Raw genomic sequence first — 16,062 nt, forward strand, 5'->3', positions numbered from 1 at the left:
TGTTGCCTCACAGCAAGCAGGTCTGGGGTTTGAATACACTGGCTAGCTGGGCCTGTTTGTGGGGAGTTTGCATGTCTCCAGTTGCCTCCCACAGTCCAAAGCCATGTGTGGGTTTAGGTTAATTGGCAATTCTAAATTAGCTGCAGGTGAATGTAAGTATGAATGCTTGTCCGTCTTTCCACGTTAGCTTCTATCTATGATAAACTGGTGACCTGTCCAGGAGGTACCCCACTTTTACCCTATGACAGCCAGGATAGTATCCAGGCTAACTGATTGATTTTGACAAAACGGACAGCTTACAAGAAAGCAAAATTTCTGAAAACATCCCCTAACCCACTACTGGTTAGCCTAAATTGATCAGACATGTCTCCATGCTTGTAGGCAAGCTAGCTGGCTAATAGGCCAAGCTGCTTGACAGCAGAAGTGGTTTATTTGCATTCTGAGAGAAGTGAGTGATTTCATGAAGACTGCCGTGATTTGTCAGTTTCTGTTTGGCAAAGGATGAAACAGCGAGTAATGTTTGACTGGCAAAATCATCTCTATATGTATTATTGTAAAATAATTTTACCATTTATAGCACATTTCTTTGCTGTTTTATTGGCTATGGTTTGCGTGTCCTGCTTTGAGACCACTGAGCAATCACATAAAACTTAAAGCTGGAAAATAAACTAAAGATTTCTGGAAGTCACCACTTCTAGCTTCTTTATAAACTTAAAACAAAAAAAATCTATAACTTAATCTCTTTTAATAACTTAACTAACTGACACATTTTGTTTTATCTGTTATCTTTTGTGTGGATTTTGGACACACTGTTTTCCCCCTGCATGAGCTTTATGCTTAGCTAAGCTGGAGGTTGCTTAAAAATCCTCTTTATAGAAATGAAAATGTTACTAAACTCATCTTATCTTGATAAGACAGTGAATAAAAGTCATTTTAAAAACTTGCCATTACTTCAGAGGATAAAATGCAATTATTGCCTTATTCAATTGATATTTAATTTATGATTTATAGACGTTTCTCACTACTGGGACTGTTTTTTCATTCCTTAAGAACCCGTTGCTCATTCTTTGGTGAAGAAGTAAAGCAAATGTGCTGCTGAGAAAACAGTGTTGGTAAAACTCAAGTAAATAATGTTTATAATGCTTTCACCCCATTCCCACACTTCTTTTCCCACATTCCCCTGCCCCCAGTATAACCTATGTCCCAGCCCACCAGGTGGATGAACACCGTACTCGACTGTGTTTGCCCCCTCTGGCATCAGTTGCAACAGACAGCCCCTCTTCCTCACCCACTCTAGCGACTGCTTCTCCGGAGCCAGCAGCAGACCCGGCCGGATCCTCGAGTCACCCGGCTTTGTCTATGCTCAAGCTTTCTTCCTCACACAAGTTTAAAGCTACAACCCCGGATCCAACTTCAATCAGATCTTCTGCATCCTTCAGAACTCCCCATAAAGACCCGGTCACAGTTCCAACCATCACCCCAGCCTCAGACTCGAGGTAATATAAGAGCCAGAGGTCTTAGCCTATTATTTACGGTCACCTAATCCCTTCCCAGGTCCCAGAGTGCAAGATAAACCTGTCTAAAGGTTTATTAGACTTCAAGGCTCCAGTTTTATTACAAGTTGAAACATTTGCTGCAGGGAATTCAGACTAAGAAATAGCTATACATTCTTAACGCTTTAACCATAGGCTTTTGATTGCTGTAGCAGCTATGGTTTTATTACTGTAACACATCATTCAGTTACCCAGCTGCTTAAGTCATGCTAATGATCTGAATTATGATCTGACACTTTAATTAACCGTATCCATGAGGAAACAATTGTTTTCAGAATGCAGCCAGCTCGGTGTGAGTCTCCTCCAGCACGTATTTTCTCTTCTCCATTCTTCTGTGTTGTAAAGGCAAAAGCTTCTCTCACTGTTGAATCTCTGAGTTATATTTAGCTGTTCGCTTATGGATCTCAGTGCTGACTGTCAGCGAAAATGAATTGTTTCGCTTCTGTCTGTCCCTGCTTTCACTCTGTCTTCGTACCTCTGCCTTTCTCCTCCCTCCCTCACTCCCATTTTTCTCTGCAGCCTTTTCTTCGCTCTTATCTTTCAATGTGTTGTCTTTGTTTCTTTCTCTGTGTGTGCTTACATCTGTCTTTCATTTCTTTCGCACTCTCAGTCATCTTGCGCTGGTGTTTTTCTCTTCACCTCATTTTCCCTCTCCTCCCTGCCTGGCTCCTATCCCCCTTCTCCTCGCTCCTCTTTCAGCCCTGGTGGAACCATTTGTTCTGCCCTCTTCTGTAACTTAACTGGCTATAGGCTCCTGCTGTGCAGATAGCACCACTATCACTCACATCCATGGGCTTATTACAGCCCTCCACCGTTAAACATATTCATGAAAAATTCTCTGCTTTTGTACCTTTTTCTTCCACCCTTGCAGTATATGTGTGTGTGTGTGTGTATATATATATATATATATATATATATATATATATATATATATATATATATATATATATATATAGACATATATATATATATATATATATATATATATATATGTGTGTATATATATATATATAGATGTGTATATATATATATATATATATATATATGTGTATATATATATATATATATGTGAATACATTTTAGTACATTTTAGTATAACTATATATATATAGTAAAGTAGTAGTAGTAAACTATATATATATGGTTATATATATAGCAAACATAGAGTCACTACCTCATGATCAAATACAAATACAAGTGACAAGTGACTCACCAGTTCTGCTTGTGTGATGTTATTAGATTATTAATTTGTGATTGTTGGATTGGGAATTATCTTAAACTTAAAGATTTTTTTCTCCAAGCAGACTAAAAGCAAAGAACATTTAAATTTATATAACACAACACAAAAATGTTGATTCTCACTTCCGAAAGTTACCCAAGCACTTTTCGGAATAAATAAGCTAAATAATTCATTCAATGACAAATTAAGTGCCAGTTTTCTGTAAATCCATGTTATACCAATAGATGACTAATCAAAAAATCACATCATTTGGTTGCCTGTGTTTGTGTGCATACAGTCACAGTAAACATAAATGTAATAGAAACATTTGCAATTAGAAAATGTCGGTAATGTATGTAAATAAAATATGTCTCTTTTTAAAAGAGATGATTTAAAATTTAGATGATTTAAGTCATTGTAGCACAAAAATAATCATTCAAAAACATACATTAAAACCCGTTATATAAAGTAATCTTTTTGTTCATCCCCAGCTGGCAGATAGCAAAATCTCTACCTCTGAAGAGCAAAGATGGAGATATTACAGCAGAGAAAAGGGTCAATGTTAATACAGGTGGAACAGCATCAAAGCCAGACGTGGAGATAAAGGTGGATGGTGCAGAAGAAGGAAAGGAGGAGGAGCTTCTTTCTACAGTGTCTTGGGACCAGCCTAAAAGGTTAGTGAATTTGTCATCTAATAATTATCATGAGATATTATTCAGATTTTCCTGGTGTGTTCAGGCAACTTCAGGTCATGATCACAGCAGCGCTAATGGTGCACAGCAGACTCTACATGCTCATATTTCTTGGGTTTAGAGAAAGCGACTACAGTACAGAATTTCATTTTCAGCTTGCATTTATTGCATTAAAGAATGCATCCCACTTGGATACAAAAATTGCACTGCGTAAAAAAGAAGAAGAAAGAAAATCATTAAAAAAAAAACTATTCTGTGTTTCCCTATAAGTTTTATTTTATTGTTTGACTAAATCACTGAATCTCCATCTGCAACACTAAGCAGCAGATTGTGATTGTGAGACTGAAAAAAACAAAAATACACATTGGATAAATTATGCAGCACTGTTTTTAAAATACGTAAAGTAATGTTAGAACAATCTCAGCTCTGCAGTGTGCGGTGATGTTTCTTGCATTACACTCTGTGTTTCAGTGTGCGACTAACGCGAGCACCAGGTCAGTCCCTAGGTATCAGCATAATGGGAGGTAGAGGCATGGGCCGAAGACTGAGCAGCGGTGAGATGATGAGGGGAGTCTTCATCAAGAACATCAGCCCAGACAGCCCGGCAGCACGTAATGGGACCCTGCGGGCTGGAGACAGGATACTGGAGGTACGCGAATGCCTGGAACTGACATGTGTGTTGGTGTGTAGCAGAGAAGGAGGCGCAGTTATCAGAAATTGCAGGAAAGAGGTCTGTGTGTGTGTGTTTGAGTACCCGGTGGTGTCTGTGTGTGGTAGAGAGAGAAGGTATTGTGCACACTGCATAAGCATGTATTTATATAATACATACTGTGTATGTGGTACTGGAATTCAATATTGTTTGTGGTCTCTGCTGTATTAAAAGGTGCCAATTTGATTGTAATATGACACACTAATGGCCAATTTGTTGTTTAAATGCTCATAAAATGTTATTCGCAGCAGCCCATTATTTGTTATTGGTCAAAGATTGAAGGTTCAGCTCCACTGTCATTATATAATACAGGACTGCACAATAAAATGCAGTTATACCCCCTCCGCCATAACATACTTGGTTATTCATGCAGTTATCCAATCAGGTAATCATGTAGCAGCAGTACAATGCATAAAATCATGCAAATGGAGGTCAGGAGCTTCAGTTAATGTTCACATCGCACATCAGATGGGGAAACACAGTCAAATTGACTTTGACTGTGGCTTGATTGATGGTGCCAGATGGGCTGGTTTGAATATTTCTGAAACTGCTGATCTCCTGGGATTTCTGTGCATGACAGTCTCTAGAGTTCATCGCGAATGGTGTGAAATATTTTTTCTGAAAAAGCATTCAATGAGCACTTCTGTGGACAGAAAGGCTTTGTTGATGTGAGAGGTCAGAAAAGAGCAGTCAGACTGATTGCAGGGAACAGAAAGACAGAAAAACAGTAGCTTAAATAAAAATTCTCTGTCCTTAAAGAAAAACACACATTGTAAGCACAATAGCATCAGAATGCACAACATGTCATGTTGAGGCAGATGGGCTGCAGCAGCAGAAGACTAATGTCAGGTTCCACTCCTGTCAGCCAAGAACAGAAATCTGAAGCTGCAGCGGCGGGCACACACTCACCAGAGTGAAGTGAAGACTGGGAAAACATGCCATTCTGCTGTATTAGGTTTGAGCTGTGTGTACAACACTGCAAGATAAAAGAAATTGTCAACTGTCAGAAATTTTGATATATAATTTTTCACTAGCTGTCTCTTCGAAAAAGACAGCCGACAGCATTGCAAATAAATGGGCATGGCTATTTTAAGGCAACTTGGATTTTAGATGATCAATGTGTTCTTTAAAAACAGATCTACACTGATCTGATCTGAAAATTGTATTTACGCGCATTTCTGTTGATGTTGCTAAGGTATGTGGTGTGGACCTGAGAAGTGCCAGCCATGAGCAAGCAGTGGAGGCCATCCGCAGAGCTGGAGACACTGTGACCTTTCTAGTGCAGTCTGGACAAGACAGATCTCAGGTACAGCGCCTCAGAAAACAACCAAAAATAGCAGATTTTTGGTGGCTTAATGCATCCTGCACACTCTGTATATTCTGGCATGCATGCATGAATTTGAGTCTCCTGAGGTTCAGATTCTTTCACATTGAATCTCAACACTCAGTAAAGCGAAGGTGCAATGCATATTCTATTGGAAAGCCCCACCAGAAGTTGCAGCAGCGTTGTGCATGGGCGTTGCATTATTATGTCTTGTGGACACAATGCATATTAGGTAAAAATGCATTTGACTGACAGAATAAGTAATTATTCAGCATTACGTGTATAGTTCTATAGAAAATCATATGCCTACTCTGCGTCTTGTGTTTCGCCCACAGTCTCCTTCTCTCATCAACCATGAAAGACTAACTCCAACACTGCTGTCCAACTCACACAGCATCAGGGTAACGCCGCTCTACTTCATATTTTAAGCTTCGCATTAAGGTTTTTCCTGTTTCAATGGCATACATAAATCTTATTTCAAATTTACACCAGCCTTGATATAATAGTGCTTTCCACTACTTTTCTAGTATAGACAATCATGTCCATTAGAATATGAAGTACTACTCGTTGGAGCTAAAGAGCAGTAGCTACTTTTCATGGTTTTTTAAAGGTTGCGACCACATCTTTAGTTTTCACTGGGAGAGAACACAAGCTGTGAAGTTCTCACTTTGTGTTCCTACACAGTTACTGATATTTGGCTGTGTGTTGCTGTAGTGTATAGAAAATGTTTCGTGCACACCATATTATATATAGATAGATGAGTCATTAACACCTACACAGCAATCCAAAAAAGAATGGGGAAGCTTTAAAGAGCTTTTTTTTTGAGACAGGGATTTCTTTTTTCATAGATATAGAGCTATGTCTGTGTTTCCCCACATGATACTAGGAAGCAGAGAACCTTGGTGGTCTGTTCCTTAGTCCTTCCCCTGCAAACCCCTTCATTCCCACCCCGTTTAAGGTTGGTGCACTGTGTGTGTATGTGTGTGTGTGTTACCACAAGTGTGCCACACTGTAAAAGCATTTTTGCATTTGCATCAAACCAACTTCCAGAAACTTAATTAACATGCATTTTTGTACATAGAACCCTTGTAGTCCCTCGCAGCTACCTTGTTTGTTTAAACCCTTTGTTTTTTGCCTTTGATGGAGATGCATGACTCTAAATAGAGTCAGTGCATTCTTTTGAAGTTATTTTTCCATCCACTTGTAAGTTAGTTGCAAAATAATGCATGATTCTGGTCATCTTTCATGTTATTTTTAGCTGACATTAAAACAGCGTTCATTAATTCATCCTCTTCATCAGTTATTTCCCAGTGCTTTATCAAGCGCACTGAACAGGCCTCAGGGGTAGTCCAACTTATGCCTGAAGGACCCCTGAGGCATCTCAAACTCTGCTTGTTCAATAATGCAAAATTTATCCCAAGGTACCTTCACCAGCATCCGATAGAATGGATCAGAGAAGCCCTACGAATTTCACAACACCAGTCGCAGTTGAAGATGCTGACGACTCTGGCAGAAGTAAGACTCCATCATCAAGATGCCTCACACACACACATACATATATATATATGAATCCTCAAAAGCCCCATGGAACTAGAGCCTATGTACCAAACTCATCCATTATAGATTTTAATAGTGATAAACATTTTCTGACACTCACAGATGTTGAATTGTCAAATTCTGGGACATACTTTAAGCAATATGACACTTAAACCATCTTCATTTCAAGCCAGTTTGCATAAATAATGTACCAAGAACAGATTAAAGCGTAAGAAAAAACTTTTTAAAAATATTATTCCTGTATAGCATCATTTGAAAGAGAAACATCCCTCTGTATGAATACATTTTAGTTTCCAAATAATGTTTTATCTGTCTATTTTTTGGCAGGAAAAAAAAACCTGTATTCAAATTGCATCTATTGTTTTATTTCTTACGACCGTAACTATGAGACATATTACCTCGCCTGGATCAGGGTTATCAGGATCCCACTCTGGAGCTGGCTCTATTGTGTTTCAGCTTCAGGGTGATCATACTCCTCAGCCTCCCTTGTTATACTGCTTTATACTGTTGATTAGTAAAACAGTGTAAAACTATTGGAAGGAAACTGTGCATCTCTTGCACATGCATGCAAGCAAACAAAATATGAATCCATTCATTAAAGCGTTGCCCCATGATGCTACAAGTGGTTTGAAATGCTTTGTATGCATATATAAATCACAGTCGTGCCACTATATTCCTTTTTCCTTGCACAGTTGTGCACACAAGGCGCATACTATCATGCTGTATATAGGCATTATACAAAAACACCCTCAACAAGTCCCTTCCAGGCAAAATGCAGCAGCCCACACACATTCTCCTCCAGGGTGTAATGCTTTTCTCCATGTCTCCATGTGTCACTCATTACGTGTAGTTTGCCACACTTGTTTCTTGGCTTAACAATCATATCATTCTCCTAACAATTTTCTGTCTGCTAACTGTGTCCTAGAAAAGATGCTTCAGCGTTATGGCAGTCTGTCTGGAAAGCTCCAAATGATTGAGCTAGAGAAGGACCCTGCAGCTCACGGCCTGGGAATCAGCCTCACGGGCAACAAGGATGGCTCTAGGGCCCGTATGGGTGTCTATGTGGCAGATATAGACCCTCTAGGCCCCGCTGGTTTAGATGGGAGGATACAGATCGGGGATGAGCTTCTAGAGGTAAGGAAGACAGGCTATGGGAACAATACGGGAGAATGAGTGAGTAGGGATTAACAGATTAATGGTGTGAGATTGAAGACTCCAAGAATGGCTTGAGCCATTGGAGAGAGACAAAATAGTGAAGTCAAAAATTAAAGCAGGAGAAGAATAGAAGGGAGTTGGAGACATGGATGAGAGCGTTGAGTACCTGCACAGTAGATTTATCATGCAAATTACCATTTGAATGATAGTTGGTGCTGGGCTGGATTTTTGTAATGAACAACCGTGTAATAGAGATGAGGAGGAGAGTAGTGGGAGAGGAGCAGCTGATGAGTCGGCGGGGGAGGAGAGGTTAGAAGGAGATGACAGAAAGGAAGATTAATGTGGAGGTGAATAGGGGGGAAAAGGCGTTGTTGAAAAGGAACTACATGACGCTGTGTTTCTTCTAGATTAACGGTCAGATTTTGTACGGCCGGAGTCACCAGAATGCCTCCGCCATCATCAGTAATGCTCCATGTAAAGTCAAGATCATTCTCATCAGGTAACATGATTGCTTTTTGGTTTTACACACTAAAGGTTTTTGTAACCTGCTTCTGGAATAATTGCTGTTGTTTTAATAGAAATAAAGCAGCTCTAGGTGAAACGGTCCAGGGACTCAGGAAAGACTGTGAGGACACGATCGACTCCCAGACTGACACTGGAGGCTGTGGACAAATCTCCAGTGACATTGAACACATTATTCTACCTCAGGTACAATACATCCAGTAGGTCTCTGCAAACCACTGTCAGTTGTCTATACTGCAGTTGCACATTTTTGTGTATCAAAGGCAGCCTGATAGCAGGTACTTTTGTATCAAAATCTTGATAGATAGACAAGTACCTGAGTAATTGTACAAAATTTAACTTCAATCACAAAAACACATTTTGTTTGCCAATAACATGCTGTTATTGGTTTCACTAGTCTCATATTTCCATCTCTGTACCAGTATTCGCCTCCATCCATCTCTCATACCCAATAGTACTGCCATTCTCTAACTCCCTTCTCAAGTTCATTCATAAACTTCAACTGGTTCAGGATTCTGCCGCTTGGAGCATCACCAGATCTCCCTGCATTAGTCATGTCACGCCTGTCCTTCAGCAGCTTCACCGGCTCCCGGTTAAATGTCGTATTGATTTCAAGATTCCGCTCCTCACCTTTAAGGCAATCCATAACCTCGCTGCGCAGTACCTCTCTGAACTCCTCACTGTCCCTTCTGCCCTTTTGACTACACTGGGATCTATAACCTTCAGTTCCTTTGCTCCTTGCCTCTGGAATCCCCTCCCACCAGAGATCTGTAACACTGACTCTCTTAACACTTTTAAATCCCATCTTAAATGTGCCGGTTTAGCAAAGTTGGATGAGCAGGCGACCGCATGGCTGAGGTCGGCCAGCCCAGGTTCGAGTCCGGCCTGCGGCCCTTTGCTGCTTTTTTTCCTCCACTTTCCTGTCGCTCTTCACTGTCTGTCTAATAAAGCCAAAAAATCCCATCTTAAAGCGCACCTCTTAAAACTGGCACAGTCATTTTTTACATATGAGTATTATTATTTGTTCTTGATAAGAGGTAAGTGTTTAAGTTTTTTTTCTTACATTGTTGCTTCTCATTCCAGGATTATGCAGGTCTTGGCCTTTGCTTGGAAGAGGACAACTCTAAGGGAGGACTGGTGGTCACGTCCCTGATCCAGCACGGCACTGCCAGCAAAGTATGACATCATCAACATCATATGCCCATATATCATCTATACTATCTATACTATTTATAAGTATCTATACTATGTAAGCCTTTTAAGTAATTTAATCACTTTCAGTTTTCTCTTTGGTTCTCTCTGAGTAAATTTACTCGGTAATTTTTAAATGAATAAAAATGCTGTTATTAATAAATATGTATTATTCCTTTTTTACCCACAAAACGTATAATCGATTGCAATTTTGGCCTTCACCAGGGCAGAACTCGCCTGTCTCATAGCATATTTGAATTATAAAGGGTTGTACAAGTCTGATGTGATGGTTCTGCCTTCTTGGCATTATGAATATTATGTGAAACAGATGATGGCTGCCATTTTTTCAAGTGATGTCATCATGTACTAATACGTTTTCATGTCCGGCCTAAGGGAACAGTTATTCATATATTTGTCCAGAGGGTGTGTTTGATTTTTAATCACACTCCCCCACCATCTTTCTTCTACACACTCACTTTCATACATTTTGCTTATCTTACATATTTTATTCATGCCTCTTTATGCAGGATGGCAGGATAAAGATTGGAGACAGAATCGTAGCAGTGGGTGATGAACCCGTGGCTGGACTGTCAGTAAAAAAGGTGCAAGCACACACGCGGGCTGTGAAATATATGCTCTTCAAGGTCAAGTTGATTTAATGATTTATGACTCAGCTGTCTTTTTTGTATTCAGGTGTCCAGTTTGATTCTCAAACACCGGGTCACTGTCAAGCTCTCCATCAACCGTTCCAAGAGTCTCTCCTCCTCCTCCTCTTCTTCTCTCCCTCTCCCTGCATCACTCTCCAGTCCCCGCTCACTCACTCCAGTGTCCTCTCTAAGCCTTCCTGTCGCCTCCTCCTCCTCTTCGTCTCTAAAACCCATGCAGACCTCTCCAGTGGAACAGTCTGATTGGCCAGGATCAGCTCCCACAACTTCCGACCCTGTCAGCTGTCCAATTGTTGCAGGAAAGGAAACTACCATAGAGATTTATAAAGGAAACGTAGGCCTGGGTCTCAGCATTGTAGGTGGATGTGACACTCTGCTGGTGAGAACAGCTAAATGATTTTTAACGTAAAGATTTTGTTATTCATTATTTGTCATTGTGACATGAAGGGAAATTTATGTCATTTGTTTATGTTTGCAAATGAAAAATCCACAGATGGAAGCAAAGTTTGTACTCGAATTAGGCCAAAAAGTTGTGCATTTGTTTGTTTGTTTGTTGTTTCAATATTCAGTTGTGGAGTTGTGTAATGATGGAAGTGGTTTCTGGTTTTTACACCAGGGGGCAGTAATAATCCATGAAGTGAATGATGGAGGAGCAGCACAGAGAGATGGTAGACTGCAGGCTGGAGATCAGATATTAGAGGTATAACATTGATACATGTGCACACAAACACCAAAACAAACAGCGGTGCATGTGAATAAATTATTTCTAACCGCACAGCATTTATTTTTATTTCTGTTGTTTGTTTTTGCAATATTTTTCAGTATGAAGAACGCAGCAGTGATGCATCTGTGTTCTTTTTTATTTATGCACTATTTTTTTCCAATTCAGAAACTAATTTTTTCAGAACTCAAACTCAGATTGCTTTGCCAGATATAACAGAATCAAGCTTCAGTTTATAGTGAAAACCAGAAAGTCACAGAAATGAAACAAACAAACAAAAAAAACCTGAAAAAAAGAAATCTGCCTTAAAAATTGTTTACTCACATGATTAAAAAGCGAGGGGTTTAATGTTTACTACTGGTTACAAGCTCAAAAACCTGTTTTATAGAGAATGTGGTTCCCAGCGGTTAAAAATAAAGACCCCCAACTAGTGCATCCTCAGGGTTTTATATAAGGTCCACTACTTTTTGCTTCTTATGTAAATGACATTTTCCACTGGCCTGTGGAACACTAATAATACCATCTTGGATGCTACTGATCCCCCTAAAACCTTCTCGAGGGGACTGCTTTCAGCCATTTCAGAATATCAGTCTTTAATTTAATGTTTATACTAAACTCCAAAATGAAAAAAAACTATATATATAAAAACTATAGAGAACAGATTGTCCTACTAAACTCATGAACATCTTGCTCAAAAACTGGATTCTGGATAAATTAGATTCTTATACCACTATACCACTAGAGATCATCACACAAACAGTGAATTGGAAAACTGGCTACCAGCACTGTATGCATCACTACTGAACAAACTGCAGTACAACTCGAGAAACACTAACAGAGATACTTGTTGAACTAAGAGACTGTAAAGCTCTGGTAGCTTCTGTCATCTCTCCTAGTTAAATAGAGCAACTAAAATAAATAAATACAAAATTCTAATAATAATCGTCCATTGATCTACCAACTTATCCAACTTAGAATTTGCAGAGAGGCTTGAGCCAGTCTCAGCTGTCATAGAATTAAAGAGGGAGTACAGAGAGGATAAGCAGGATTTCTCCAGGCAACTTCAGGGATACGAACTGCATATGAAAGGTTTACTTTTTTACCTGGGCACATCACCATGGCTGCAGGCCTAACCTGCTACAGTTTAGGTTATGTTCATGATAAAGTCACCACCAAGAAAATAGTGTCACCATTCCTGGAATTTCCATTTAGACTAAAAAGCATTGAAGTCTTTATTTCTATGCAGCTTTACTCCTTCCAATTTTAAAACAATTTTATTGTTATATAAAGATTAATATATGATCCTAAAACAGAGCACCTAGAGCATTTGTATTTTTATAACTATACACTATAATAATATCTGCAATCCATCAGATTCGCCTGTGATTTAATGATAGAGCTATCATACTGATATGTCTGTTCACTTACATAATTGGCATTTTTCCTGCATTCTTTTCAGTTTCAAATAGTCTAGACATTAAAGCACACACATTCACAAAGTGTTTTTAATGATGCACTTCTATTCAGTGCTTTTTCTCACATACACTAACACTGAGTGCAGCAGCTCTGTTGCTTTCAGTCTGTGTGTTTTATCTTGCTATGTAAAATCAGTTGCTTTTCTACCAGCAGACTCTTCTATATTTCTGATTGGTCATCTATTACTACCAATATAACACAGCCTTACCTACATTGATAGACCACGGGTTAGCTTGTCGAGTTCATAACCACCTTCATGTGACTGCTTAGCCTAATGGCAGTGTTAGGGTAAGTGAAGCTGCGTAAGGAAAAGATACCCTGGGTATGCTGAGCAAACAGCTAGAAATAGAAAAACAACCACACTATCACCAGTTAATTTAACGATCATTTCTGAACTGTGAGAGAGAAACTGACATAGGTACAAATGCCACACCTCAGACCTTCTTTCTGTCAGTGTTAACTACTGCACAGCCTGATAATAATCTGTCTCTTTTTGTGTTTTGTGTTTTGTATCCACAGAACGTATTTTCATACATCTTTCCCCGTTTCTCGCACTGTCACTGTCTTCTAGGTAAATGGCATAGATATGCGGCAGGCCAGTCATGACGAAGCTATTGCCGTGCTACGGCTCACCACCCAGCGTGTCCAGCTGTGCGTCTTCAGGCACCAGGAATCCTACAGGGAGGAGGACCTGTGGGATGTGTTCAGTCTGGAGCTGAGGCCTCGTCCTGGAGAAGGACTGGGCTTCACTACTGTGGGGAAGAGGTACAGTCAGGATGCTTTTGAAACCTCCAACTTGGTATGTTCACAGCAGGTTTTAGCCCGTGTTATCTAACACTGTGCTTTAAAGTACAACAAAGACAAAATCAAATTTTGTTCAGAACCATCCTGTTCGCAACCTAGGTGATGTCACTTGCTGAAAGAGCCTGAAGTCTAAGAGGCTGATGAAGTTGTTAATATATCGGCTTCAAATATAACATATGGCAAGTGGGAGTACTCCTCCTCGCAACCTTTAAAGATGAGAAATAGGTTAAAAATAAATAAATGCGACTATATTAGTGAGTGATTAGTCTTGTTGCCTATTTTTAACACAATTTTATTCTTAATCAACTTTTGTTTGTAAGCTGTAGTTAGGCTGCTTAGTTAGTTTAAATTGCAGAATTCCTGTTCCTTTTACATATAATTCTGAAAATTATATTCTAAAAAAAACAAAAACCCCTTAATAGACCCTAGTAGATTGACTATTTTCATGGCAAACTCCTTTTACATGTTCTGTAACTACTTCACAGATCTCTCCAGCATTCGATAATTACCATAAAGGTTAGATAGGGTCTCACTGCAAAGAAGTCGCAAGACGCATCATTTCCAAAGAGCTCGGGTGCCAATTTTCTCGCAGCTTTATGTATTTGCACAATCAGGTGTGACATTATGCAAAACAGGCGGTGCACAGGTCACATTATTTATAAGCCTGGGGCAGGCACAGCTTTTGACCTCTGTTTTCTTCCAACAGTAATGACACTGGCATCTTTGTGTCAGATATCATCAGAGGAGGTGTAGCAGATTCGGATGGCAGGTTGTTGCTAGGTGACCAGATTCTGTCAATCAATGGGGAAGACGTGCGTGCAGCATCACAGGAGCGTGCACAGACGCTTCTGCAGGTCTGTCGCATTCACAGTTTATAAACAAATGCACAGATAGGTAGGCATTTTTGTGGCCTCATCATTATGTGCGATGTGTCACTTTGCTCTCAGAATTGCAGTGGAGGAGTCCACCTGGAGGTGGCTCGTTTTAAAGCCGGGGTGCAGTACACACTGCGGAGTCAGGTAAACTGTTTCTCTTGCCTACGTATTTCTTTAGTGATATGATTCCTAGTGAAATTATAGTTCAGACTGTAGTTTGTAGGTCAACTATTGTGTTTATACACTATTTTAACAATATTACTCTGTGAACGTAGGAGTACCTTAAGTTGTGTTTTATCCAGAGCGAAGACTCTGACTGCTCCACACTTACACCCTCAAGTGTATGCGATGCTTCTTTTGGCCACCAGAGGGAGACAGATAACAAAATAGGGAGCTACAGTGAGTGTCAGCTAAGTTCACGAGTATCATCTGAGTTACAATGTGGAGTCCAACAATTTGCTTTGAATGGAAAATATACTCTTGCATCTTTCTATCCATAGTTATGTGTCATTTTCTTCTGCAGCATTCAAAGACTCTGACATCAGAAAAGTGATAATAAAAAAGGTAAAACACTCTTATAGTAATAAAAGCAATGTCTTTTTTGGCCCCATACTGTACTGGAGAAACTGAGTAGTGATAATTCAACTTATTTTTAGAAGTTACAAATTAGTATAAATTAGTTATATACTGAAAACAACCTGCTTCCTGACTGGATATCATGCTAGTGTAACGGGTGTTTATTTTATGCTCGAATCTGCCATTTGAAAAGGTTGCAAATGTGTGTGTTTGTGTGTCTGTGCGCTCCAGGGTCCATACGACTCCTTGGGCATCAGCGTAGCTGGAGGAGTGGGCAGTCCCCATGGCAACCTTCCTCTTTTTATTGCTACCATGGATACCAATGGACTGGCTGCCAAAACACAGAAATTACAGGTGGGGAGTGACCATGTATATACACCAGTGCGTGCATGCATGTGTGTCTCATGTATGCTTCACATTGTGACTAGTCGCATGTGGACTGGGCCTTAAATAAGGAAAATTGCACTTTCTTACTCTTACTGTGTCCCTTAGAGGCTGAAACATCTGCAAAAAGCTGTAAACTTAGACTCTCTGGTATGCATTGATAAATTTAAGGGCACCATAAAAAATAATGTGAAGGAGGCACAAGATGCCTTTTTCTTAAGAGGTGACTGTTGTTTTACTGTGTATTCTTCTGTAATCGCAGAGACATTTAGAATCTGAAGAGGCCGTTTTTCCTGGTTAACTAAAGGTTACCAAAATGAAGTTTTCCAACACTGAGACAAATATATGGACTGCCTTAACTGTGTTACATGTTTATTGGAAAAGAGGTCGATATTTTTACATCATTTTCTTCCTGAAATACATCTCATAAAACAAATATAAAGGTTGGAATAGATTGGGATGCAAGGGGCAGAGGACATAAATGTTTCTCCATGATCAAATTTCAGACACATGTAACATAAAATGCATTCTAGACATAAATATAGAAAATGGAGTGACATACCAAAAGTAAACCTTTATTAAATCCTGAAGAAAAAAAGATAGTGACAGAAAAGAAAAGGAGACTTTGCAGGCAAAATG

At 39.6% G+C, this 16,062-nt stretch overlaps 1 protein-coding gene across 1 annotated transcript in view; it reads left to right on the forward strand.

The window, feature by feature from the left end:
- si:dkey-92j12.5 (multiple PDZ domain protein) overlaps positions 1–16,062 on the forward strand; it is a 46,785-nt gene that overhangs the window by 26,900 nt on the left and 3,823 nt on the right. The window contains exons 21-40 of the mRNA XM_039613492.1: positions 1,191–1,496; positions 3,264–3,446; positions 3,936–4,113; positions 5,369–5,479; positions 5,833–5,898; positions 6,384–6,455; positions 6,919–7,012; positions 7,980–8,188; positions 8,617–8,708; positions 8,788–8,917; positions 9,815–9,907; positions 10,450–10,524; positions 10,616–10,966; positions 11,204–11,287; positions 13,356–13,549; positions 14,295–14,442; positions 14,536–14,607; positions 14,766–14,862; positions 14,987–15,027; positions 15,271–15,393. Of these exons, the coding sequence (XP_039469426.1) occupies positions 1,191–1,496; positions 3,264–3,446; positions 3,936–4,113; positions 5,369–5,479; positions 5,833–5,898; positions 6,384–6,455; positions 6,919–7,012; positions 7,980–8,188; positions 8,617–8,708; positions 8,788–8,917; positions 9,815–9,907; positions 10,450–10,524; positions 10,616–10,966; positions 11,204–11,287; positions 13,356–13,549; positions 14,295–14,442; positions 14,536–14,607; positions 14,766–14,862; positions 14,987–15,027; positions 15,271–15,393 (2,719 nt within the window). The remainder of the gene's footprint in view (positions 1–1,190; positions 1,497–3,263; positions 3,447–3,935; positions 4,114–5,368; positions 5,480–5,832; positions 5,899–6,383; positions 6,456–6,918; positions 7,013–7,979; positions 8,189–8,616; positions 8,709–8,787; positions 8,918–9,814; positions 9,908–10,449; positions 10,525–10,615; positions 10,967–11,203; positions 11,288–13,355; positions 13,550–14,294; positions 14,443–14,535; positions 14,608–14,765; positions 14,863–14,986; positions 15,028–15,270; positions 15,394–16,062) is intronic.

Source organism: Oreochromis aureus, linkage group 6 (genome assembly GCF_013358895.1).
Source record: "Oreochromis aureus strain Israel breed Guangdong linkage group 6, ZZ_aureus, whole genome shotgun sequence".
Classification (NCBI taxonomy): Eukaryota; Metazoa; Chordata; class Actinopteri; order Cichliformes; family Cichlidae; genus Oreochromis; species Oreochromis aureus.